Source organism: Phodopus roborovskii, unplaced genomic scaffold (assembly GCF_943737965.1).
Source record: "Phodopus roborovskii unplaced genomic scaffold, PHOROB, whole genome shotgun sequence".
NCBI classification, from domain to species: domain Eukaryota; kingdom Metazoa; phylum Chordata; class Mammalia; order Rodentia; family Cricetidae; genus Phodopus; species Phodopus roborovskii.
In genome coordinates, this window is record NW_026126563.1 from 3774333 (window position 1) to 3800286 (window position 25954).

At 46.3% G+C, this 25954-nt stretch overlaps 1 protein-coding gene across 1 annotated transcript in view; it reads left to right on the forward strand.

Moving 5' to 3' along the window:
- Nucleotides 1-1085: 1085 nt before the first annotated feature.
- The window catches only part of Cndp1 (carnosine dipeptidase 1), a 36690-nt gene continuing 11821 nt past the window's right edge, over nucleotides 1086-25954 (forward strand). Inside the window, 10 exon segments of the mRNA XM_051202043.1 lie at nucleotides 1086-1519; nucleotides 11094-11232; nucleotides 11598-11781; nucleotides 13507-13559; nucleotides 15805-15930; nucleotides 18195-18344; nucleotides 19657-19819; nucleotides 21679-21767; nucleotides 24116-24316; nucleotides 25856-25940. Of these exon segments, the coding sequence (XP_051058000.1) occupies nucleotides 1086-1519; nucleotides 11094-11232; nucleotides 11598-11781; nucleotides 13507-13559; nucleotides 15805-15930; nucleotides 18195-18344; nucleotides 19657-19819; nucleotides 21679-21767; nucleotides 24116-24316; nucleotides 25856-25940 (1624 nt within the window).

Sequence of the window (25954 nt, forward strand, 5' to 3'; positions counted from 1 at the left end):
CTGAATAAGGCAACTCTCCAGATAGAATGGGCTCCACTAAGTCAGTCTGTGCATTAGTGTGAGGTCTTGGACCCACTCCCGGTGGCCTCGTATATTGTCCCAGCCACACCATTGTCACCTTTATTAAGGGAGAGCACTCAGCTTTTAATGAAGAGGGGCCAATTGTCCTGCACCACCTGAGGTTCAGATAGCAGATGGTTAAACAGTATCCCTGGAATCTGCCCAGGGATCCTGGAGAACCACAGGGTCAATCAGCACAGAAGATGGTTAAACTCTGTCCCCAGAATCCATCCTCCAGGTAGGGTAGCAGCTTGGAAGAACCATGGAGGTCCTCCGGTTCCAAAGATTCTCCTTTCTGTCACTCATACCAGCAACTTCCTAGTTCCAAAAGCAATGGAGAACGCGCAGCTGTGTGTGTATGTGTGAGTGTGAGTGTGTGTGAGTGTGTGTTGGGGGGTAGGTGGGAGGGGGGTGATCACCTCAATTTCTACCGGCTCAAAATGAGGACAGACTCAGAGGCTGCCCCGCCACCCCACCCCCACGCCACCTACTGAAAAGGAGGAAGACAGGGCCTGAGATCATTCTGTGACAGGTGTTCCAAGCCTGCCTGGGAAATGGCTGTCAGCTGCCTCCCTGGGAGAATTCCTCACCTTCTGGCTTCTGGTGGCACCTCTCAGCAATTACCTCCTGCTGCCCACCAGAGTCTCTCTGGGTCACCGGCTCTGAAGGCACCAGGATTTGGCCAGTTTCTGAAGATTCCCCCATGCCTTCCAGGCCCATCTCCAGCTCTCATAGAGGAATCTGCCTGTAACAGAGGCTTTCCTGGTGCTGGGAGCTAGGCTCCTGGAGAAGTGGCGTAAGAAAGATCTCCACAGAGGAGCCCATCCTGAGTTCTCCCAACACCTGTCTCCATTTCTCTCAGCCCCAGAACAGGCATGTTTCCTTCGTGTGCCGGGGGCCAGACAAGCTACGGTCTGTTTAGTCTTCCTGTTTCAGGGCTTGAACTTTAAAGTAGCCCTGGCCTGTGTCAGCCCTCCACTCACTGGAGTAAGTAGGAGGCGAGAGACTTCTGTCCCCAAAGCACAATGCCCCAGTGTCTGGTAACTCAGTCACCCTTTCAAGGGAGTTACAATCCTTCGTCAGGATATTGGGTGGAACAGAGGGACTCCAATGGTACCCACGTGGCTCAGAAAAAGACACCCAGCTTCCGGCAGCCAATGGCACATCAAGTTAGAAACTACCCCTGCAGAACCCCAAAAGAATGGGACGCAGCAGACCCTGAGGGCAGAGGTGCAGTCCGTGGAAGTGAAGAAGACCGGGGAGAAACAGCCGCTACAGGGTTTCCCCGGGGCCCCAGGTCACAGGCAGACACCAGCCTGGCCAAGAGCAACCTCTACGGCCCGGGGCCCCTGAGTCCAGAGTCACGGTGTTCGCTTCCCCTCGGGATGAAGTGGAGTAAGGCCGGAGAGACCAGTTACTGGTTTAGTGACTTACTCGATACACTGCCTATTTGCCAAGCGTGACTTCACGTGCTACCTATTACTGAAAGTTCTGGAGAAATAGCCCGCTGACTGCCAACACTCTGATAAAAATCCTACCTGCTTGCCTGCCCCTCCTCATGGTTCCGGAGCATAAAATGGGAATTTCAACTGGGCGGTGCATCGAGGCCTTTCAGAAGCCAGCCTCACTTTGGTCCTCAGTGACATCTCCTCTCTTCCTCCCTCATCTGAGGTAGACCACCACCTGGCCCAGACACCACACAGGGTCACTGTCCAGATCTACCACCCGGCACTGGCCCTGCTGGCCAGGTAGCTGATTTTCGTCCTTCAGCTCCTGGCCAGAGGCACGAGCAATTCCCAGTCTCAAGAGAAGACAACCAGATCAAAAACATGCCTCTTAAGGCAAGCAACGAAGCATCCCGGCTTTTGAGCCTGATCTTGTTGAACTTGGGAAAGTCCTCACTGGGTGATTGACAGCACTCTACATGGAGCTTGTCCTGGGGAAGACAGGGTTGAGCCTCATGCAAGGCCAGTTTATTAGAGACATCACCTTCTGGAAAGTTCAGTTGTGAGTTCTGATCAAGATGCCATCCACTCTGAAAACCCCACTTCAAAACAAAGCAACACTGTGCACCTTAGCACTTTAATCAAAAAACACACCCATATTCCTGCCAAAGAGCAGAGCTGCTGCAGCTGGGCTGGGCTGAGCCTAAAGAAGCCACAGAATGAAGGAGAGAGGCTCCGTGAGTCTGTCCTGAACAGTGAGACCAAACAGAACACAGCTTGTCTAGCCTCTGGCATATAAGCTACACATGCCTTCTCTAGGGCCAAGAGCTCATTGCATGTAGCACCCCATGAGCTCCAGCCCTCTGGTTTACATTGTTTGGGACTCTGAGCCACCAACGTGAACCCTGGACCTGAACAGGACACCTTAAAACAGGAGGAGGCTACCACACCTCAGCACCTGTAGACACAATAGTTACAGAAAAGTAGAATAAAATATCCGCCACTGAATCAGAGCCCACAAGACGAAACTCTGATGTGTGCAAAGACGGGACATGAAGGAAAGTGACCCAGTCCTCCTCCCAAAATAATGTTAGAAGCCTGGCCGCTACCCTATCACGAAAGGCAGACTGACAAAAGAAACACACAGCACAGTTATTAATGTTTACAGAGCCAGTCAAGCATGAAACCCAGACACAGGGCCAGTAGGTTGACACCTAGATTGTGTGTGTGTGTGTGTGTGAGTGTGTGTGTGAGTGAATGTCTGTGAGTATGTGTGTGTGCGTGTGTGAGTGTGTGAGTGTGTGTGTGTGAGTGTGTGTGGTATGTGTGTGTCTGTGAGTGTATGTGTGAGTGTGACAAGTGAGGGCTTGAGGAGGCATTGTAAGGCAGTAAATGCTGTTTAGGAGAAAAAGCTAGGAAGCACACAAAATGTCTTGGGGCAAAGTTCCCCTGGGTTCTGGGCCTGCTGGTTGCTTTCAGCCTTGTCCTTTCCCTTGGCTAGCAGATTTTAAGACAGTTGTAAGTTCACCAAAAGCCCCTGTCTGCATTTTTAAGGAAGGAAGACCAAATGAATCTCCAGACTGGGAAGGCAGGGGGCTGGCCATAGAGACCACCTTCTGAGTTGTTCTCCAGCTCAACCCATCAAAGTGCCACACTCAGGGTATGCTGTTTGAGCCACCAGAATAGGAAAGACATACGATAAGGAAAGCCTTGGGGACAAGCATATGAGGAGTTGCTAGAAAGTAGGCCACTTCTGTACACAGTAGAACATGTGTCAAGGTGCATAAATAAGTATGTCTGAAATCTTTAAGGGAAAGTGAAATCAAAACTCTCCACACTTTATCAATTCCAAATGAGCAGTTTGCACACCTATAATCCTAGTACTCAGGAAACAGACTGGAGGAATGCAAAGCCAGCCTGGGTTACATGGTAAGCTCAAGGCCACTCTATACCTAGTGTAGTTTTTTTTTTTTTTTTTAACTCTTTACTCTTTTGGGGGCCCACTACCCAGCTCCCAAAGAAGACACATGGAATCTTATTCTTACCTATGAATGTGGGGCCTTAGCTCAGCTTGTTTCTACCTTCTGCATCTGGGCCTTTATCTTTCTGTATTCAGAATAGATTTCTTCAAATCCAGGCAGCGTATGCTGCTTTTCATGTTCTGAACTCTCCAGTAATATTAAGTCACGGAGACTGAGGATATTTGGCGAGGTGCAAGCAGTTCCAGTGAGCTTCTGGGTGGGACCCCTGCCCCAAACAGTTATATAACATCCAAATAGGTTACCAACCCCACTGACTATAACAAGGCCTCTCCATTTTCCAAGCCATTGGTCCATTCCCAAATTCCCAGCTAATTGGTTAACTAAAGCAGGCTAACCCAGAAGGGCCTTAGCGATTGTTCTACTGCAAACTGCATTGTTAGGGCCGAAAGCAACATTATACAAACTCTGCATTTCTCTGCTAGAATCGCTATCTAGACCTAATCTATTTTTCTTAGCCACCTTACCGATTGAATTTCACAGTACAGCTATTCCCTTCACTACTTCCCCCCGTGTAACTGACAAACCATTGTTGATTGTGGTAAGGATAATTGATCCAAACATTTCTATTGGTAGTGTACTACTAGAACAATGCCGACTCAAATCCAGCAGCTACCTGGTTCAGAGCTTTGAATTAATTAGTGAAGGATATCCCCAGGTACCTATATAGCCTCTATGTAGACATGGGAATTGGATGGTGCCTCCACAAATTAAGAATGCTCTCACTTGAAGGAAAGACACGGGAGTGAGTTGGGGTGCATAATGCCAGGGAGAAAAAAATAGCCAGTTGGATAGAAGTATAGGTCCTACTCCAACAGACCAGTGAAGTCTCAAGTAGGGACCCCCCCCCCCCGTGAGGCCACCAGTCACCTGCTTTTGTTATCACCAGGGATGACTAGCTGAACATCTCTCAAAAAGACAGGCCATCACCATTGCGTTGCACATGGTTCTTAACCAGGTAGCTTCTTGCATCAAGTTGATAGATGGGTTCCAGCACAGGTACATAGGAGGGTCCAGGGTTGGCACACCTGCAGATGTTTTCTGTCTGAAACAGCAATAAATAAATAAATAAATAAATAAATAAATAAATAGTCAGGCATCAAATTTAACAGTCAGGGAGAGTTGGTCTCTGTTCATTAACAACCCAGTCATCTGTGTGTGACACAGTAGTAACATTAGAACGTGGTTAGAGTCTCTGACAGGGGTGACTTCTTTTCCTGAGTGTTGTGATTTCACCTTTTCTAGGCAGCCAGGACCTCAGTCTCCCTGGTAAGCGGCACCCGATATGACCATCCCAGGGACACGCTGGTTTTCTTCTAAGACTTAATTACAACTCAATCAATGGGGCGAACTGGGGGCTCAAACACAGGCATCTGGGTCTGCAGGCCTTGTCGCCCAGAGAGGGCTTAAACAAAAGACAAGACAAACACATAACTCTGGAGGAAAGGGTCTTTGGTTTTCATGTAGGAAGACCGGATAGATTGGCCCAGATAGGGCAGCCTGTAGACCATTTTATAAGACCATTCCATGGGGCAGCTCTGGCTCTTAGGCAGACATTTGGAAGACACTTTGTCCAGGGCAGTCCTGTTTCCAGGACCAGTGTGGTTAAGTGACTTTTTAGAGCTTGATTCATCCTTTGCATCTCACCTGAGGAGGGACGGTGACAGGGGTGGGATAGGCCCAGTGACTCCCAGAGTCAACATGAAGCCTCTGAGGATGTCAGCTGTAAAACACCTTCGGTTTTCTGAATCTGTTTTCAACTAGACCCTTTCTTCCTTCCTCTCTCCTTCCTTCCTTCCTTCCTTCCTTCCTTCCTTCCTTCCTTCCTTTCTCTTTCCTTCTTCTCCTCCCCCTTCTTCTTCCAAGAGTAAATATTTATTTCACAGAAGACAAAATAAAAAGCTACTGATGAATGGTTATTATGTGGTTTTTATGACAATTAGTTGGCTACAATGTAATTATGTTTGTTTTAGCGCTTAATGAAGTAGCTACTTCTGGATGTTATTTTCAATGCAAGTATTGTAACATATTTTCTAATCAGAGCACCCATCCGTATTTGTTGATACTACTCAATGTAAGGAGTAAGGTTTTTCTCTGCCGCCTGGTCTTGTCCTGCTGCCACACCGCCAGCCCCAAATAATGCACAGAGACTCTGTATTTGATACAATGCTGTTGGCCAGGTGCTAGCTTCTAATCCGCTAGCTCTGTCTTAATTATTAACCCATTTCTATGTATTTCCACGTGGTCTTACGAGCGAGAGGCGGCTGGCGGTTCTATTCTCTCCAGATTCTCCATCCTGACTCCTCCTTCCTACTTCCTCTTTCCTCCTTGTCTCCTAGTCCCTCCTATCTTCCTTTCCTATTGGCCAACAGTGCTTTATTCATTAACCAGTATGAGAAACATATACAGGATGACATCTTCCATCAACTCAAGATTAAACATTGCCTAGCATGTTTATAAAGAACACAAGTGAGAAGACATGTTTTGCAAGAACATAACAAAAGAAAGATGAGATTTGAATAGTGAATGAGTTACAGAAAAAGCCTCTAGTTTGTAACAATTTTGATTGTCTGTAAGCTTTACTTGAACTAAAAAACGTTCCTGGATAGGTCACCTAATGGCCCCTTTACATCCTTAAGTAGACAATTTCTACCAGTGCCTTAGTAACACTGGGAGCAGTAGCATTTGCTGATGGGTTAGCTTCCACCCAATGTTTAATTAGTCACTATAACTAAAATACATCTAACTAAAAGATGCCAACTGCCATGAGCATCTCAATGCGATCAGCTTGGATGCTCTGAAAGAAAAAGGGTCTTTCCCTGTGCATTACTTCCTTAGGGTTTGTTTGTGGATCTGTTTTACATATGGGACAATTATATGTATAGATCTTTAAGTATCCATGAAGTGTAAAGTCAGTGTCACAACAAAGTCTGTGAACCCCAGGGACTCCCTTGGTGGAACTTACTTGGTATTTCTGTCATCATAGTTCTTGGAGGGGCTTTTAGAAGCTCCTGGATTCTCTAATTGACCTTGGGTTAAAGTGGGAAAGAGACACTGGATGGGGGAGAAAGTACTAACCGTGTGGAACATAGATACCCCTGCCTGGAGACTCTCCCTGTGCTGTCTTGTCCATCACAGACTTCCATGGAATGTCTCTTTGGATGCACCGCCATAATCTAACTTGTTCCCTCCCTCTCTTCCTCCCTCCTCACTTCTTTTCTCTTTCTTTCTTTCTTGTTTTGAGACAGACACTCTCTACATAGCTCTGGCTGTCCTGGAACTCACCCTGTAGGCCAGGGTGGCTTTGATCTCACAGAGTTCTGCCTGCCTCTGCCTCTGGAGTGCAAAGATTAAAGGTGTGTGCTGTCATGCCCAGTTTCCCACCACTAGTTCTGTGGGTAATGTTAAACTATCCAAGACTTCAGATACCCACACACACACACACACACACACACACACACACACACACACATACTTTTTTTTTTTATTTCTTTACATAGTAAGTCTTGTAAGTCTGGTCACTTGTTACAAATGAGGCCCCTGTTCTGCCCAGATTTTCCTGAATGTACATACTACTCTCTAAAGGCATGGTTAGAGTTGGTATAAATTTTGTTGTTGTTGTTTTGTTTTGTTTTTTGGCATATTACGGCTTGGAGGAGAACAAGCATTTCACAAGCTTGAGCAGACCATTTAGGTGTTCATGGTCTGTCTTAGGTTTCTTTTCCTGGGACAAAGATCATGAGCCAAGGTAATGTGGGGAGGAAAGGTCTATTTCATCTTAGAGCTGTTGTCCACTGTGAATGAAAGTCAAGGCAGGAACCTAGAGGAAGGCTGCTTACTGGCTTGTTCCGTTTGTGATGGGAGATGTCATTCTGTAAATATGTTTCCCTTATTGGTTAATGAATAAAGCACTGTTAGCCAATAGGAAAGCAAGATAGGCGGGACTAGGAGACAAGGAGGAGAGAGGAAGTAGTTGGGGGGAATTCCAAGATGGAGGACGGAGAGAGAAGGTCTCTGGTAAGAGGAGACCACATGGAAATACTTAAATTAATAGAAATGGGTTAATTCTTAAGACAGAGCTAGCCGATAAAAAAACAAGTAACTGGCCAACAGAATTTTATCTAATACAGCATCTGTGTGTGTTATTTGGGGCTGGTGCGGCAATGGGCCCAGGCTGGGGGGGAGGGGACCTACTTGTAACATGTTTATATTCTTATACACCCCAGGACCACCTAACCAGGGATAGGACCACCCACGATTAGTTGGTCAACTTCCACATCAATCATTAATCCACAAGCTTACCTACAGACTAATGTTACAGAGACATTTTCTCAATTGAGGTTCGGCCACTGATTGCCTACATTTAGCCCATCCTGTAGATACAGGGTTGAGGAGATTAGAAAAGAAGGTGGCGGGTTGTCTTTGGCCCTGGAGTTAAGACTCCAAAGACTGTTCCTCTGTTTGTGCTTACAAATAGATGGAAGGGTTTCTCAAGTGAAGGTAGTTCTAGAACTGGGCTGGAGCAAGGTAATTCTTCAGCCTCTTGGCAAGCTTGACTTCATCAAGGTGGCCATAAAAGGGGGGGGGGTCAGTTCTCTTAGGAGTTTGAGATAAAGTTCTCGGATTTTAAAGGTTTGACAGTCAATCTACATGCTACTGCAACCAGCTAGTCCAGAGTTTTTCTGAGGTCCATTATTTTTTTTAAGTCTTTTAGATTTATCTTATTTTATGTGTAGAGAGTTTTGCCTCCATCCCATGCATACCTGATACTCACAGAGGTCAGAAGAGGGCACTGGGTTCCCTAAAGCTAGGCTAATGGAGGACTTATGGGGGTTGCTGTGAGCCACTACATGTGTGATGGGTACCAAACCCAGGGCCTCTGTAGGAGCCACAAGTGCTCTTAACGTCTAAGACACCTCTCTAGAACCATCTAAGACACCCTGCCAATGCTTTTTTTTTTTTTTTTTCTTTCTAGAAGGAAGTGGCAAGTTCATCATTCCCTCTGTTCATTCAGGGCCTGCCTTCATTTCCTCTTGCTAATTAAGTGTCCTAAATATGGCACTTTGTTTTCAATGAATTATAATTTTCCTTTGAAGTCTTTAGGCCCTGTTGTCCCTGTCTTCATTCCTCTTGGGATGTCGCAGACAGCAAGAGGCGATCCACGTACTAAATCAGGTTTGCCGGGAAAAAGTTCCCTACTGTCTTTGGTTCTGTTGTTGTTTGTCTTACTTTGTCTGGGTCTTCCTATGTATCCCCCGCTGGCTGAGAACTCGTTGTGTAGACAGAATGGCCTCGAACTCATGGAAGACTGCCAAAGTGCTATTGTTTTAAAGAGTGTTTGCAAAATCCGTCAAACAAAATCTGTCCAGCGGTATCGTGTCTTCTTCTTCTCTAAGACCCTAATTCTGGAGTCCTGATGGGCTGATGGGAGAGCCCTGAGACACAATCACCAAACCAGGAGATGCAACAAGCAAGAGGTGTTTATTGAGCGAGTGCACTCAGGTGTCAGCAATGTTGGGGAAAGCTGCACACCCCTCAAAGGGTTCAGACTCCTTTTTATAGAGAAAGACCACAAATCAGCATACATGCATGGGGCACAAGGTGATTGATTACGAAGTATGATCTCATGTTTGAGAGGTCACCCAGATGTGACCAGTTCTTCTTCAAAGGAAAAAAAACCACAGAATGACTTGGAAAGTCCCCAGACTGTCCGTTGGCCAGGTGTGACCCAGACAGGGCTGGTCATCTGGAACCATTTGTTCCAAGGTTGGGCCTATTTCCTTGTTGTGGGCCAAAACCTGAGAGAAACTTCAGTTATTCCACAAAGGTTTGATGATTCAGTAACTAGCCCTATTTAACAAGATCGGCCTAGCATATAACCACAACCCCCATCACCATAGTAACCTTTCTTGATCTCATAATTCCTGATCTTTCCACCCATGTCAATGTCCATTCTTTGTGATTTTCTGTATTCTGCTTGCAAGAACTATTTTCCTAACCCCTTTCCTACATCCTTGCTCTGCAAACTAAAGCCTTTCACTTGCTCTAGAAGGAGAAGAGGCCCTCAGCCAGAGGAAAATCCCCAATGCCTCTTTCAGGCCAGTGATATTGAAGTAATGGTGGTCATCTGGGATCTTATCAAGGAGACATAGGGTTGGTTGGGTGACATAGCATGCTGGAAGTGGACTCCCTTGGTTCACTGCGCTACGGTCTTTAAGAACCATCACACTTTCTCGCTGGCAAAGACTGGGGTGTTAGATGGAGACATACAGAGCTGGAGGAGTCCATCTCACACCAAACCTGGCCCCTGTCTCCCTTTAAAACATATAGGGATACAGCCCTGCACTCATCTGATTACTTCCCCTCACTTTTTTTTAGAGTAATATGGCTTGGGAGGACCTTTAAATGCCCTTCCTTTCTAACTTTGCTTTACACTTCAGGAAAGGTATCTTTTTCTGTTTGCAGGCTCAAAAGGCTCCATGGAAGACACAACTGTCCCTGAATCAGTGACCTCTTCCTCCACACTCAGCTTCTGGTGACTTCTGGCCCCTTACAGCCCCACCCAGCATTCTTAGATGGCTACTTAAGATTTTTCCAAAGTGGATCTCCTTTGTCAGTATCACCCATCAGTCAGCAGTGTGTGGGCCTTGCCTTTGGCGATGGGAATGAATGTAAGCCAAACTTGGCCTCAGCCAACGACGCTGTCGAGTCAAACTGGCTGATTAGATCACAAAAGAAGATGTTACAGCAACTCAGTCACTGGGTCTTTGCCACACACAGATGACAATGACAGACCAGTGACATTTTACCAAGGGTGGTGGGTACAGAAGCAGAGAGGGTATTTAAAGGTGTTGTGGTACAGCCACAGCAGACAGGCAAGGCTCAGGGGACAGAATCCTCCCTGGTGGAGTGGAGAGGGGCAGGAATCTTTTCTAGCAGTAGGAGATGGGTTAGTGTTATCTCTTGGGCAGTATGTGTATGTCCACCTCTAAGGGGTCAGGTTGGTTTCTCTTAAGTACTAAATTTTACGCATCTGTTGTCTGTGGAGCCTGGCCTTTTGAGGTTCAAATGTTTGTGTAAAACACCACAAATCCTTAGCTCAGGGTTGCCAGCTCCATGGGATCTTTGATTTTAGCTGTCTGCACATTTCTAGGGAACTTTGCTCCTCAAAGCCACTGCCTTCACCTTCGGGGAGGGCTGCTCCCTGGAGGAGGCCCAGCCCTAACCGCCCCTTGGGTCACTGCCACACTCCTCTCTGTGGAATCTTTGGACTCTGTTCCGCCCACCTGGGATTAACACAATCCAGAAAAACCTGAGGGTTTTGTTTTCTCCCTTTTTATTTTGTTTTATATCAATCACCATGAGAAACCAGGCTAATAAAACATGTTTTCTTCTATAATAATAATAACACTAATAAAAAAATCATCGAAGCAGAAACAGGACAGAGCAGCCTCTATAAACAGGAACGTTAAGGCTCCAGGCAACTTGGTAAGTAAAGTTTTTGGTGACTGAAATGACGTCGTCGGTAAAACCTCTTCCCGTGTTACAGACAACCTCTGTCTGGCAAATGGGGAACTGCGCGGCCTCAGTGCCAGGCCAAGAGAGTCCCTATTCAGGACTGTTGGAATGAGGTGCCTGTAGGGGTTACGGATGCCGCAGACGGACGGACAGACCGACAGACAGCATTGGTGGGGGCTCTGAGTGTATTTGTGGCCTTGGCACCACAGAGGGGTCACAGCAAAGGGTCTGAAGAGGGCCAAGCCCTTGTGGCTGAGTTGAGGTCCACACTTACAGCTCTGTAAGGAAGAGAGAAGGTTCACACCACCAGGCTGCAGGCAGCCAGGTTTCCTGATTACCTAGCAGCTGGCAGGGAACGGGGTAGGGGCAGGATATGTGGCCACCAACAGGTGTAAACTAACTTCCCCAGGTAAGATGAGATCCTGGCACCTGGGAGTCTCTGCTCGGGCTTCCCAGACCATCCATGTCGGCAGGGCAGGAGCCGTAGTCTGGTCTGAATTCTAGCATTGCATGCCCAGTTTTTCTGCTTCTACAGGACAGGGAGGGAGCAGAGAAGGCCCAAGGGGTAATGGGCATCATTTTCTACTCCGCATTCCGTTCATTGCCAAAGACGTCCAGCACAGTAGAAGGTTTGATTCCTGCTCCCTGCTCACAGCCTGCTGTTCATGGTGCAAAGGGACTGTCCTTGGTGAATGTGACTCTACTCAAGGTGGTTCAGGGTCAGCTGGACACACATGTTGACTAGCCTGGAGCAAGAAGGAGAAAGACATCTGGTAGAAAATCTGGCCAGCAGGTGTATGGTGATTTGGGTCCCTTGTGACTCCACTCAACATTTCAGAAGCCTCCAAACTTTGTTAGTATCGCTCTTTGGAAGTGTGTAGGCTTCCCCTTTGATTAAGGGAATGAGGTTAGGGCAAGCTTGGCCTCACCTGAAGCTTCTGGGTATACTGCCTGATCAGACTACAGCACAGGGTGACACAGGTCTTGTTACTTTGCCACGTGGGCAAGTTCAGAAGAGCCCAAACGTACAGCCACCAACAGTAATAAACAGGACCCCAAGTTCCGGATGTCAGCCCCAGAATCCCCACACCCTGCCTCCTTTCCTGTTGCCTGACCCCTCTTTCTGCAAAGTCAAAAGCCAAGAGTGGGATGACTATACCACAGGGAAACCAACAGTGATGAAGGAACATGAGGGGAGAGGCCAGCCGATCATGCATGGGGTCCCATTCAAGGGTGTCGAAGACCGGTTCTTACTGCCCAAAAATCTACCTTGGTGGCCTGCACCAAATGCTTAGCAGCAGGCTCTGTCCAACTCTGTAAGGGGAGGGGCCAGGACTGGGCAAGAAAGTGGACAGTGAGCCAGCTCCTTAATCTGCCCCACCATCGGGGACCACATCCCAGTTAGTCCCCAGGGACAGGCCTGGGTCCCTGACAGAGCAGGTGGCTCCACGCAACTCTGAAATTTCAGTCCTTGTACCTAGGGACTGAAGTGCTGTTTTCTTTCTCTTCCTGTGGCCTTTTTCTTTACCCCCTAACTCTTCTAACCACAAAACCCTGGTTGACCTGGCACTCGCTCTGTAGACCAGGCTGGCGGCCTCGAACTCACAGAGATCTGCCTGCCTCTGCCTCCCAAGTGCTGGGATTAAAGGCGTGTGCCACCATGTCCAGCTTCTTTTCTTTTTTAAAAAATAGCTGTTTGAATTTTTTTTTTTTTTTTTTTTTTTTTTTTTTTTTTTTTGGCAGTGTGGTTTGTGAGCCTCTACCCCTACTGAGGGACTGTGGGCAGCTGCTGGCTTCTGGGGGAGAGGCCCTGGGAGGTACACCATGTTCAAGTGTATGACCTCACACCTAGGAGTATACGAATAGCACAAATTGGATGGGATGAGTTATTTCTTTAAAAGACAAAATCGGGGGGGGGGGGGGGGGAGGTGAGGTGCCCTGGGAAGAGTTAGGGGCAGGGGTGAATATGATTAAAACACATGAAGTCCTCAAAGGAGAAAAATATACTAGTTAAAAACTTCCTCAGTAACAGCTGGATGAGAAGCAAGTTCAAATGTTAATCTAGACAAGGGCTTGCCAAGGATGTTTCTGTCTGAGATTGGAGGTGCAGCTTGATGGTATAACATACAACACGACCCTGGTCAGTCGGCAGAACTCAGGGGGGAAGATTTTAGCATTTTCAAAGAGCTAACATGAGTTTTCTTTGGTGCTCTGATTTTTTTTTAAGTCTTTGGAAGGCAAACCTGGGTGTTTCCCACCTGGTTCATTAGCCGCCTATCATGAAGCCCTTGCTGAACAGCTGTGTCTGGATGGAGGGTGGAGGACACAGCAAGTCGCCAGTGCCACCTGCTGGTCAAGTTCTTGAATCCCATCAAGAGCAAGCAGGTGTTGCTGGCCCCTTAATTTTAGCCCCTCGCTTCCCTTACACATTTCTCATCTTACAGAGGTGGCTGCCTTACATCTGTATTTCAATGCACACGTCTTACAATCCGGACAGGTAACGCACACACTTCAACTGTCTTTGGTATACTCTCTGGGTTGAGCCACCATTGTGGCAATCCCTGTCAGAATATTCCCATCACTCAAGGGAACTCTTCCTCTTTGACAGGCACTGCCTCCCCGGCTCCAGGGTTCCTGCATGCATGTATTGATATATACCGGACTTTTACACGAAGGAAAGCATTCAATAAACAGTCCCTTATGTCCGGCTTACTTCACTCAGCACTATGTGGTCAGGGCAAGTGCTCAACCACTAAACTGTTCCCAACCCCACCAATACTTTCTAGAACCAAGTATTTTATTGTTTGTTTTGTTTTCACCAGCCAGATAATCTCATTACAGGGTTAAGCACCTTTGGTAACCCATTCACCTGATGACGGACATTTGGTCTGGTTCTTCCTTTTGGCTACTATAAATAATCTTTGTGTAACCATTTTTCAAGTTTTTGTGTAACATTTTTATTTCTCTTGAGTATATGACTCAGAACAGAATCATTGGGTCATGTAGCAACAGGGTTAATCATATGCAGAATGTCCAAACTGTTTTCCTTTTAGGGTTTTTCTTAAAAAAAAAAAAAAAAAAAAAAAAGGTGTTTGTTTATTTGTTTGTTTTGGAGACGTGGTCTCTCTGTTATGCAGCTCTGGTTTGCTGGACATGACTATGTAGACCAGGCTGGCCTTGAACTCACAGAGATCTGCCTCTGCCTCTGGAGTGCTGGAATCAAAGGCATGAGCCACCACACCTGGCCACACTGCCTTTTAAAGGAGTTGTTTCATTTTACTTTCAGTTTTGATGCTTATTTATTTACTGGGCCAAGGCATGCATGTGTGCATGCATGCATATGTATGAGCAACACTAAAGGGACTCAGTGTTACACATACATGTGTGTATGTAGCTTTGGTGGTTTGAATTAGAATGGCCCCCCATAGGCTCATACATTTCAAAATAGTTGCTGCAGTGGCTCTCAACCTCCCTAGTGCTATGGCCCTTTAATTCCTCATGTTGTGGTGACTCCCAACCATGAAATTATTTTGGTTGCTACTTCAAAGCTGTAATTTTGCCACTGTTAATGAATTGTAACATAAATATCCGTGTTTTCCAATGCTACCCCTATGAAGGGTCATTGAACCCCAAAGAGGTTGCAGCCCAGCCCACAGATTGAAAACCACTGAGTTGGTGGAACTGTTTGGGAAGGATTGGGAGGTGTTGCCTTTCCTGCAGGATGTGTGTTACAGAGATGGGCTTTGAGGTCCCAGAAGCCCATGGCATTCCTATGTTAGCACCCTCCCTCTCCCCCTTTCTCCCGCTTGTGGATCAAATGTAAGCTACTGTCCCAACACCAACACCTGCCTGTTACCATGCTCCCTGCCACAACTGCTCTAGCCCTATGAAACCAGGAACCCCCACATTAAATTCTCTGTTTTATAAGTTGTTTTAGCCATTGTGTTTTTCTCAGGATTATAAAAGTCACTAAGACATACATATACATTTGTTTGTGTGTGTGTGCAGCAATAATAATTAATAAGACAATATGAATTTGCCAGGAAGAGTGTTAGAAGGGGTTAATAATGTAGATGAAGTATTCAGGTATGAGGTTCTCACAGATAAAGTAAATTCTAGCATGATTGCTCAGTAAGTTAAGAGCAATCTTCCAAAGGACCAAGTTTCAATACCCAGCAACCACATGGAAGATCCCAACCATGTAACCCTAGTCTCAGCATTCCATTAACTGTATAAGGTTATTATCATATTGTATTACTTGATATTAATACTGCTTCATGGGTGAAATAATTCAGACTTAAGAGATTTCTTCGACCAGCAATTCTGAAATAGTCTCCATCCTCCTTGTGTGCAGAACAGTGTGCTCTGGGATGCTGTATGCTACTGTTCTATTGCAGTGCATCTCAGTACAATATAGCTAAGTTTATTCTTCATGCCACAGCTGCCTATCTCTATGCAGACTGAATTCCAGGCTTGTACATGGTGCACAACCAGATATGTAGGAAAAACACCCCCCCACGCACACACACACACACACACACACACACACAATTTAAATTAAGTTAAAATTCCGTATGTTCTGAGAAGGGAGCTTGTGGGGAAAGATGTGAGGAGGCATGCACTTCTGGTTCAACTGTCTCTGATCACCAACATGGGGCCGCAACACTGGGCAGCAGGTTTCTGAAAACATTTGAAAGGTCAGAAGTCCAATGCGGCACTGTTTTAATTGTCATCCATTGCAGTCTTCGTCCGTCTTGGTACTGCCGCTGCCGCCGGAGAAAGGAATGCTCTCCTCATCTTCTCCTCCCTCAGGGCGGCTGGAGAAGGTCTTCCAGTACATAGACCTCCACCAGGATGAGTTCGTGCAGGTAGGAGAAGCCCGTGGGATGTTCTGGTCGCTCCCTTCAGAATCTGGTGTGTAGGAGTAAGGTTTTTCCACCCGCCGCTGGACTTGTCCCGCAGCCACGCCAGCCCCAAATAATTCACAGAGACTCTGTATTAGCTATGATGCTGTTGGCCAGGTACTAGTTTCTTATCAGCTAGCTCTGTCTTAAGTAGTAACCCATTTCTGTTAATCTATGTATTTCTACGTGGTCTCATCTTACCAGAGAGCGGCACTCTCCAGACTCTCCATCTTGACTCCTTCTTACTACTTCCTCTTTCCTCCTTGTCTCCTAGTCCCGCCTGTCTAGCTTTGCTATTGGCCAACAGTGCTTTATTCATCAACCAATAAGAGAAACATATTTACAGAATGACAGCTCCCATCACTGGTGTCTTCGATTTGCGGGGGGGGGGGGGAGGGCATTTGTGTCCAATGATACGATTCCATTTTTTTTTTTTAAATGGTGATGGCTTCTAATTAGGTTGAAATATCAGTCCTCAAATCTTTATGGCAGAGATCCCTTAGTCCCAGCATCTACAAAGACACTGCCCATTCCTGGCACATCGGAGGGGAGGTGGAGGTCCTCATGTCTCACTGTGACTGACTTCCACACCATGTGGTAGCTCTGGGGATGTAGAAGGTGAAGTCTGGCGAGACCCAAGGAGGCCCCAGAGCTACCACATGGTCCAGTGGCTGGGTCAATCAGCCGATGTGGAGACTATCGCCATGGAAACAGAGGTGGAGCTTTTGTGTTAAGTTGACTCCCCAGGCCAATGTTCCAAAGCATGACGCCCATGCAAGTCTTCCTGCAACGCTAACCCGGCAGAAAGGACTCTCGGGTTTCTGGAATTCAAGAGGAATCTCCAGTCAGTTTAGAGCCGAGGGTGGGTGTGTGCTCTCAGGCAGAGCGCCTCTCTTCCGGGCTTCCTCAAGCATCAGCAGTACCTGCCCTACAAACTCCAGGTGAAAAATGTAAAACTTAGTATTCCCTAAGCAAACTCCCTTATGATAAAAACTTAGATGGTATGAGCAGGAAAGAGAAACTAAAGAAGCAGAGTGAGGATCAGCTATCCAAAATAAAGGCCGTTTGCTTTTTCATTAATCCCAGCACCTGTCAGGCAGAGATCAGAGGATTCTCACACATTCTAAGCCAGTCTGGTTACATAGTACCAAAAAAAATTTTTTTTTTGGTGTAAGCAATTCAGATTCCAACCATGGACAGTGTGAGTGCTCTTAGTGAAACAGGTTGTATAACATAGAGGTAGTGTGTCCTCCTGGAATGAGGGAACACGCTCTCCTTTTAAAAAGTTATTCATTTATTTCCTTTATATTTCGATGTGAATCATTTAATCTACTTTGTGTGTGTGCATGTGTGTGTTTGTGTGTGTACGTATGCCTATGTGAATTTATGTACATCACCTGTGTGCAGAAACCGGAAGAGGGCACTAGAGGGCACTAGAGGCCCTGGTCTGCAGTTACAATTGCAAGGACCCATGAAGGTGCTGGGAACTGAACCTGGGTCCTTTGCAAGAGCGGAAATTGCTCTTAACCACTGAGCCATCTGTCCAGTCCTACTCTTCTCCTTTACGGTTGGAATTTGAGATTGAAAGGTTAAGGCCATAGGCTCAGGCAGGTTGAGTAACTAAACTCACACAGTGATGAATTGGGGTCCTGGCTGTGCTGCCTAGGGGATCGAATGTGTGTGAATGGGTTCCCTATTCCCTCAACTCACCCTACCTCATCTTTGTTCTTAGATGCTTCTGGTCTCCAGGTTTTAAATTAAATACCAAACTCACCCATCAAGTGTGTGTGTGTGTGTGTGTGTGTGTGTGTGTGTGTGTGTGTGCATGCGTGTGCGCACACGCACACGAGCACAGGTACATGCAAGCCAAAGTGCTGTCCACTTTTTTTGTTTGTTTTGTTCGTTTTGAAACCAGAGTCTTACTGACTTACTGACTGGCTCAGACCTGTTTCTGACTCACCTGTTCTGGGATTACAAGTGCGCATCACAATGTCCAGATTCCGTTTTGCAAAGTCGTCCCTGAGGGATTGGACTGGGGTTCTCGCTCTTGCAAAGCGAGCTTTACAGCTGAAATCCGGCCTTACTCCCACGGAGTGCTTTTGAAAGGCACTGTGCTGTTAAACTAACCTACAAGACTCCATGAACCGAAGGGCATTTGGGTCCTCCTACCCAGCTGGCCATGGGCTCCTGTGCCCTGCCATGATAACCCTCACTGTCTTCTTTCACAGACCCTGAAGGAATGGGTGGCCATTGAGAGCGACTCTGTACAGCCCGTGCCTCGCCTCAGACAGGAGGTCTTCAGGATGATGGCCTTGGCTGCAGACAAGCTCCGGCACCTGGGAGCTGTGGTGCATTCTGTGGACTTGGGTTCTCAACAGGTACCCGGATAAGGGGTGGTCTCCTTCCTGCTCAGGAGTTCCCACATCTACGGCTGCCAGCCATACCGTCCTTACGTGGTGCTAAGAAACGGACTTATTCAGAGCCTCACCTCAATCCCCATAGTAATTAAACATCCCATCTAGTCCAAATGAGACTGTGCTACAGACTTCTGGTCCTAGCAGGACCAGGGACATGTTAAGAAGAAAATGGAAATGTGGATCAGTCTGTTACTGGAAGACCTGTCCGTCTGGCTCTCCATGAACATTGACCCCTTGCCTTTCTTACATGCACAGGCAGCTTTCTGAACAAACCAACGTGAAGAGTGTGTTCTTTCCTCGGAACCTGTCCTAGTTAGGGTTTCTATGGCTACGATCGGCCACCATGGCCAAAAAGCAAACTGGGAAGGAAAGGGTTTATTTGGCTCATACTTATACAACACTGTTCATCATCAAAGGAAGTCAGGGCAGGAGCTCAGAGTTATTGCTGGCTGTTCTCTGATGGCTTGCTCAGTCTGCTTTCTTATAGAACTCAGAACCACCCAGGACTAACAGCCCATTGTTGGCCCCACCCATGATGGGCTGGCTGGATCCTCTCTCCCCAATCACTAATTAAGAAAATGCCCTACAGCTGGAGCCTAAGGGGACATTTTCTCAGTTGCGATTCCCTCCTTTCAGATGGTTCTAGTTGGGACAAGTTAACATAAAGCCAGCCAGCACAGAACCGTTGCTTAGAACTGCCCATCTACCATGGGTCCAGATCTGCACCAAAGCATCCAGTATCTCCTGTTTTACCATTGAGAACTTCAGACTCGCCAAAGATTTCCATGATTTGGAAAATCTGCTGCTTTAATTAAGCCATCTGAGTCCCTGAAGAATATGTGCAAATAACTGTATTATTTGGCATTGTATACCTGATAATTAATGATAATCTTAATTCCAATGATGTTTTATATAGACACTGGAAGCATACCACTGTATACTTTTTTTTAAAAATGCATTTGTTTATTTATTTATTTGAGACAGAATCTCACCATTTAGCTTTGGCTGGCCTAGAAATTCACTCTACAGACTGGGCTGGTTCAAATGCATACACATTTACTTGCCTCAGCTCTTTAGTCCTGGGATTCAGATCATGCATCACCATAGCCAGCCATTGTGTGCACCTTAGTCATGGGGAAAGAGATGCTCAGAAAAACGATGCAGGCTTTACAGGGACTAAAGAAGACAAGTCTCTTGTCCCAGATGTTCTGGAAGAGTTGGAGTGGGTTTTCTTTGTTTGCTTGTTTTAATGCTGTGACCCACTTCCCCACAGATCCCTGATGGTCACAGTCTTCCCATACCTCCCATCGTATTGGCTGAGCTGGGGAATGATCCCAAGAAGCCCACCGTGTGCTTCTATGGGCACCTGGATGTGCAGCCAGCTCAGAAGGATGATGGGTGGCTCACGGACCCCTACACGCTCACAGAGGTGGATGGTCAGTGTCATCTGATTTCTAGGTGGAGCCTGCCTGCAGTCAAGGCTCGGGCACAAGGTCAATGACTGTCCTGGGTCTTTAGCTATGGCTAAGAATGAGCAGGGGCTAGGTCTGATAGTGCAGAACTATACTCAGCATCTCAGGAGGCTGGAAAATCGATCACAGCTTCAAGCCAAACCTTTGCTACAAAATAAATTTGAGGCAAGTCTGGGCAACTGATCGAGACCGTGTCTCAAAAGAAAAAGTATAAAAAAGAGGCCTGGATATAGCTCAGTAGTAAAGTCCTTATCCTATATACATCAGATCTTAGATTTGATCACACACACACACACACACACACACACACACACACACACACACACACACGGGAGAGAGAGACTGAGAGAAATCCTGTTTTCATATCAGTGGCACTCATTGTGGAAGAAACTATGAACTTGGTGCCTTTGTGACCCTGGGGGTTGGAGTTCTTAGCCAAAAGGAACGGTTGTCTGGATCACAGCTTTTCTTTTTAGCAGATCTAATGTGCATTTTGTGAAGAAAGGAAGATGAAATGTTAATGCAGAGATATACAGACATCTCTATTTCATTATTCTTCCCATAGAAAAATCTCAGCATGAGAGACTATGCTGTGTGCTGTACTGCAACAAAGCCTTGGGATTATCAAGGAACTTGGACAAACAGCTCTGTTCTTCCAAGACTAGTGAGATGTGGGTGTTTGGACCAGCTTGTTTTATATTACTGGTGCTGAGCGCCCTACTTGTACAGAAGAAATTATGCTTGGCATTCCTTTTGTTTGTATTGCTTTTGTTTTAGAGACATTGTCTCAAGTTGCCCAGTCTGGCCTTGAAGTTGCTTGATAGTCAATTGTTGACCTTGGACTGGTTTTTCCTACCCAATGCCAAATGCTGTAATTACAGGCTTGCACCATCCCCATCATACAGTTTGTAATTTCAAAGTCAAGACTTAACATAACATCTGGAATATTAGAGATTACTGTCATGAAACATTATTTTAGCTATTAATAACAAAAAAAAAAAAAAAAAAAAAAAAACAGCTCTCATCTAAAAGGGAATCAAAGACGGTCCATTCTGTGTGTTGAGAGACGGCTTAGTGCTTGAGAGCAAGGTTGCTATTCCAGAGAATCCGGGTTTGATTCTCATCCCTTACGGCAGTTCACGACCATGTGTATCTCTAGGTCTAGCTGATCCAATTCTCTCTCCTGGCCTTCCAGGGCTCTTGGCATACAAGCAGGAGAAACAATACCCACACATATAAAGTTGTAAAATTTCAATTTTTTTTTAGAAGACAGATTATTCTGGAGCCGAATATGAGTGACTATGTCTCAGGAACACAGATTCACATTTCTCAAAACGACACGTTCCACTGTGGAAACAGTTCCATGAGATTTTATTAGTCAAAGAATAAAAAAAAAAAAAAAAAAAAAAAAACCTCACCACAGTTGCCAAATATATTGGCAGAGTCCACGGGTAGGTGAGTCAAGGGGAAAATCGATATAGGTTTTAGATGCCATCTGATGACATGCTTTGCCTTTTGATTGGCAAAACTTAGGGGGTCTACTCAGAGTATATTCTCCAAACTTTGGAGGTCACAGGATGTTGTAGGGGGACCGGGAACAAATGGATCCCAACAGGATTATAAAAATAGCCCCATAGTCTAGTTTTGGCCTGCAGCATTTTAACTCATATTAGTTAGTTAATCTCAAAGTTCAGTCATTTGGCTGTGTAGAAATTTCTAACCCAGATATGGATTTTCTTTTATCTCAAAAGTTGAGTTCATGTAACTCATGTAACTAGGCAGATGTATAGTGTTTTGAAACTTTCTTCTTTCATTGCTTAAAGGAAAACTTTATGGACGGGGTGCAACAGACAACAAAGGCCCTGTCTTGGCTTGGATTAATGCTGTGGGTTCCTTCAGAGCTCTGGAGCAGGTAGGTGGCCAGCCGTGCTTGAGGGAGAGGGTGGTGGCTGCAAGGCAATTACAGTAACAGCACACTTTGAGTTGCTTTCCCTGTCCTCAGGACACTGCACAGGGGTAACTCATGCGCCACAAACTTGAGTGATTTTATCGTCACAACCATTTTAGAGAGAAAAGTAGAACCCTGGGTGATGGGAGATGTCATTCCTTACACCTGGGAAACGCAGAGAAGTTACTCAGAGCAAGCCAGCCAGAGAACAATGATCCGTGGATTCAAGCCTACAATGTCAACCACATTAAAAACAGAGCATGGGGCTGATGTGCTGGCTGGACAAGTAAAAAAAGCATTTGCTGCCAAGCCTGATTTTGATTCTTAGGACACAGTGGAAAGAGAGAACCAACTCCTTCAAGCTGCTCTCTGATTTCTACACGTGTGTGTGTGTGTGTGTGTGTGTGTGTGCTGTAGTATTTGTATACACACACACACAGCAAAAACAAACAAATGAACAAGAAACCCAGAGCACAGTGCTGGGGAGATGGCTCAGTGGGTACCGGGACATGAGTTCAGACTCCCAGCGCCCGTTGTAAAATTCTGCATGTGGTGGCTCATGCCTGCAATTCCAGAGCTAGGGTCCTGGAGACCGGCAGACCCTGAAAGGTTGCTGGTTAGCCAGCCTCGGTAAATATTCAGTGAGAGACTCTTTCAGGAAATGAAGTGGGGAGCACTAGAAGAAAACATTTGAGGTTGACCTCTGTTCCCCACATAAGCATGTGTGGTTGAGGGGATGTGCACAAATGCATCACGGGCTAAACATGACAGAAAGGCACGAGACTGAGGTGTCTAGGGGCTGTGCTTCCAAGAACTCTACCTTGTCTAATCTTTAATCTTCCTCGTCACTATAGCCATGGCTTAGCTGACAGTGACACACATACCATGAACTGGACTCTGTTACCTGAGCCTCTGCCTGAGTCTACTGCACTTTTTGCCCAAGACCGGCTATTTGCCCACAGGTGTCCTTCCTTATACGGTTATGGGAGCTGGATAGGGGAGGGGCTTTGAGGAGGCGTCCCCTCTTCCCGGCTGCCTGAGATCATTATTGTCTGCAGCCATTTCTGTTTTATGCTTAGACTTGCAAAGAGGGCTGAATCTGCTGTGTGGCCACGGGCAAGCGGTTTGACCCATCTAGACCTTTCCCAATATTTATAGGGAAGTGACCATATAAAGACCATTACGGTCTTTGCTTTTTTTCAATTATATAAATTATATAAACACAAACAAATAAGAAATAGCCACTGCCGCCCTTGGACACGCCTCTTAACCTCCCCGAGCCTCATTTCCCTTACCTGTAAGTCAGGAACGGCAACTTCCACCACATAGGCTTGTGGGGGAAACCAGATGAAGAGGTATTTTCAAGCCAGATGTGGTAATACACACCTGGAATGCAAGTCCTCGGGAGGCTTGTGAGCTTCAGAACAGCCTGGCCTGCGTGGAGAGACTCCATCACAAGTAGACAAACACAAAGAGGCAGCTGCACGCCTCTTATGGTGACCTCTCCCCCGTTTCTTCTGCCTTGCTCTCAGAGAGCTCAAGCACAGGTCCCCTCGGCACATCATCTCACTAAGAGGCAGGGTAACCATTAATGCTGGTTCTCATCTCAGAGATACGAGCCTCTGAAAAGGGACACAGTTCACCCTGGATTGTCACAGGTACCCTGAGCAGCAGACTTCGGCTGTCGGCCCCACGCTAAGTAGCTATCACATTGATTTGTATCTCCACCAAGCCTCAGACTGCTGCCTCTCCTCCGCATGGCTGGGGACTAAATCTCAGAATGTAGCCCTGGTTTCTTGTCTTTTGTATAGCTCTCTAGGGCTGGGATTAAAGGCATGGGCTCTGTTAATCTTTTAAACTGATTAACTCTCCTGTAGTCCTGGGTGGCATGAACTCACAGAGATCCATCCTGAGTCCTGGGAGTAAAAGAGTGTGCCACCACTGCCTAGCTTCTATAGCTAACTAGTGAGGCTGGCTTTGCATTCTGATATTCAGACAATAAATCATAAATAATATATCACCACACTGTCCCATCCCTCCACCCCAACTTCTTAAAGCTCGGTATGTCAAGCCTAGAGTCCTGTGTGCTGCTGTCTTTAGAATACTCTGTTCTAAATTCTGCACTAGCATTATACCAAAGCGACACATGGAATCTATCGGCTGTTCTCCTCTGCTCCTGTAAACACAACTGCTGTGATGGTAAACAATCCACACGTTGAATACAGATGACTGATGTATCTTTACTAAAGGCAAACTTATAAATAAAACCTTGCTTGAGCATCCTGTACAGGCTCCTTGTTCTGTTAATCCAGGATCTTCCCGTGAACATCAAGTTCATCCTGGAAGGGATGGAGGAGGCTGGATCTGTTGCCCTGGAGGAGCTGGTCAAAAGAGAAAAGGACCACTTCTTCTCCAGTGTGAACTACATAGTGATTTCAGACAATCTGTGGATCAGTCAGAAGAAGCCGGCACTCACTTATGGAACCCGCGGGAACTGCTACTTCATGGTGGAGGTACCAGCAGGCTCTACCGGAGGGAGATTGGGACTGTGGATAGGATGGAGGAATTATTGGGGGCCGTAAAGAGGAAGTCAGGAAGCTCTCACTTGGGGCCCACAGCCCCAAGTGGTCACAGAAGTCTTGGGGCTTGGGAGTGTGGTTCACATACCTCCTGCAATCTTAGAGTGAATATGCTTGGGTGCATAAAGTCTCAGATGTTTCTTCCAGAACTGTGGGTCTGGGATCTGAAAGCAGGATGGATACTTGGTCAGATGCTAGGATAGCATTTTGTAACCTTTCTGATTGTTTGCCTGCAGAGGCCTTGGTGACAGGGAACCCTAGTGCTATGTTCAAATTGGAATAGAGGCTGATGGCATCAGGGCATCATTCTGTGACACACAGCCTTGTGTAGATGTCTTTATCTCCGAGCCTTAGTTTTCCTTCTCTACAGTTGGTGAGGTCTCCTTATCCCATCCCAAGATTATTCCTCCTTTCAAGTAGTTTTCAGTAATATAGGCAACCTGTGACAGCAATACAAACTATAATAAAGTCCCCCCACTCCCCGGGAGGATTGTTAGCCACTTCAGCTTTCTCTCATAGCAGGCTGTAGATTTACTAATTGATGTGAAGGATGCACACAAACCCAGGCACTTAGGGGACATAAGTGTTATGAACCAGATAGAAATATCGTGCATCTTTGTAATGTTTTTGAAATTATAATCTGCAGACTAGACTCGGTTGTCTAGTCTGTGTGGGGCTCCAGGTTCCATCTGGGCACTTTGGGAGAGAGGGGGTGGGGAGTAAGGAGGAGGTGGATGGGGAGTGGAGAGGAGAGGAAAAAAGAAAACAATATGTTCCCTCTGTTAAATTTGGTGGTATGAATCCCATGAACAAAAGACGGAGCAAATCAGCCTCAGTTTCCAGAGAGTTTTCTGTAAAGAGTCCACCCTTAATGAGGGAAATGATGTGGGAATTCTGGGAAAAAAGGAAGCCAGAAGTTGGAACGCCAGCAAACGTGGCTGTGAAGGAGAGATGGATTCATGGCTGGAAGGAACATAGACTTTCCGAGAACCTTCCAAGGCAAGGGAAAGACGATTGCCCGGAGACTCTGAGGAGGAGGTCATGTGCCAGGGAAGGGATTAGTCTCTCTTGACAAGGTCTCAGGTAGATAGAGAGTAAAAACAGTAGATCAGCTTGTTTTTCTCTTGGCTTCCTGTCCCACCCTGCTGGGTAGGAAGAAAGCTTACATACAACAAAATGATGGCCTGTAAGAGACCCTACTGGAACTTGGCACTAAGCCAAGAGTAAACCAACTCTGTGAACAGCAATAATTCAGCCAGGGAATATCTGGTCATCTTGATAGAATTGTGCTGGCGGGGCAGTTGGGGAGTGAAGTTAGTTTAAAACAGAAAAGGGTGGAGCCTCGAAGTCACTTGATTGAGAGACGTGAGACCTGAGGTCGGGTCTGGAGGTTACCACCCATGTCCTGAAGGATCCCATCGGCTTAGGAACCAAGGCAGTAGGTAAATGGCTACTCTATTATCTACTTTACAGGTAAAGTGTAGAGATCAAGATTTCCATTCTGGGACCTTTGGTGGCATCCTCAATGAACCAATGGCTGATTTGGTTGCTCTTCTAGGTAATGTTTCTACT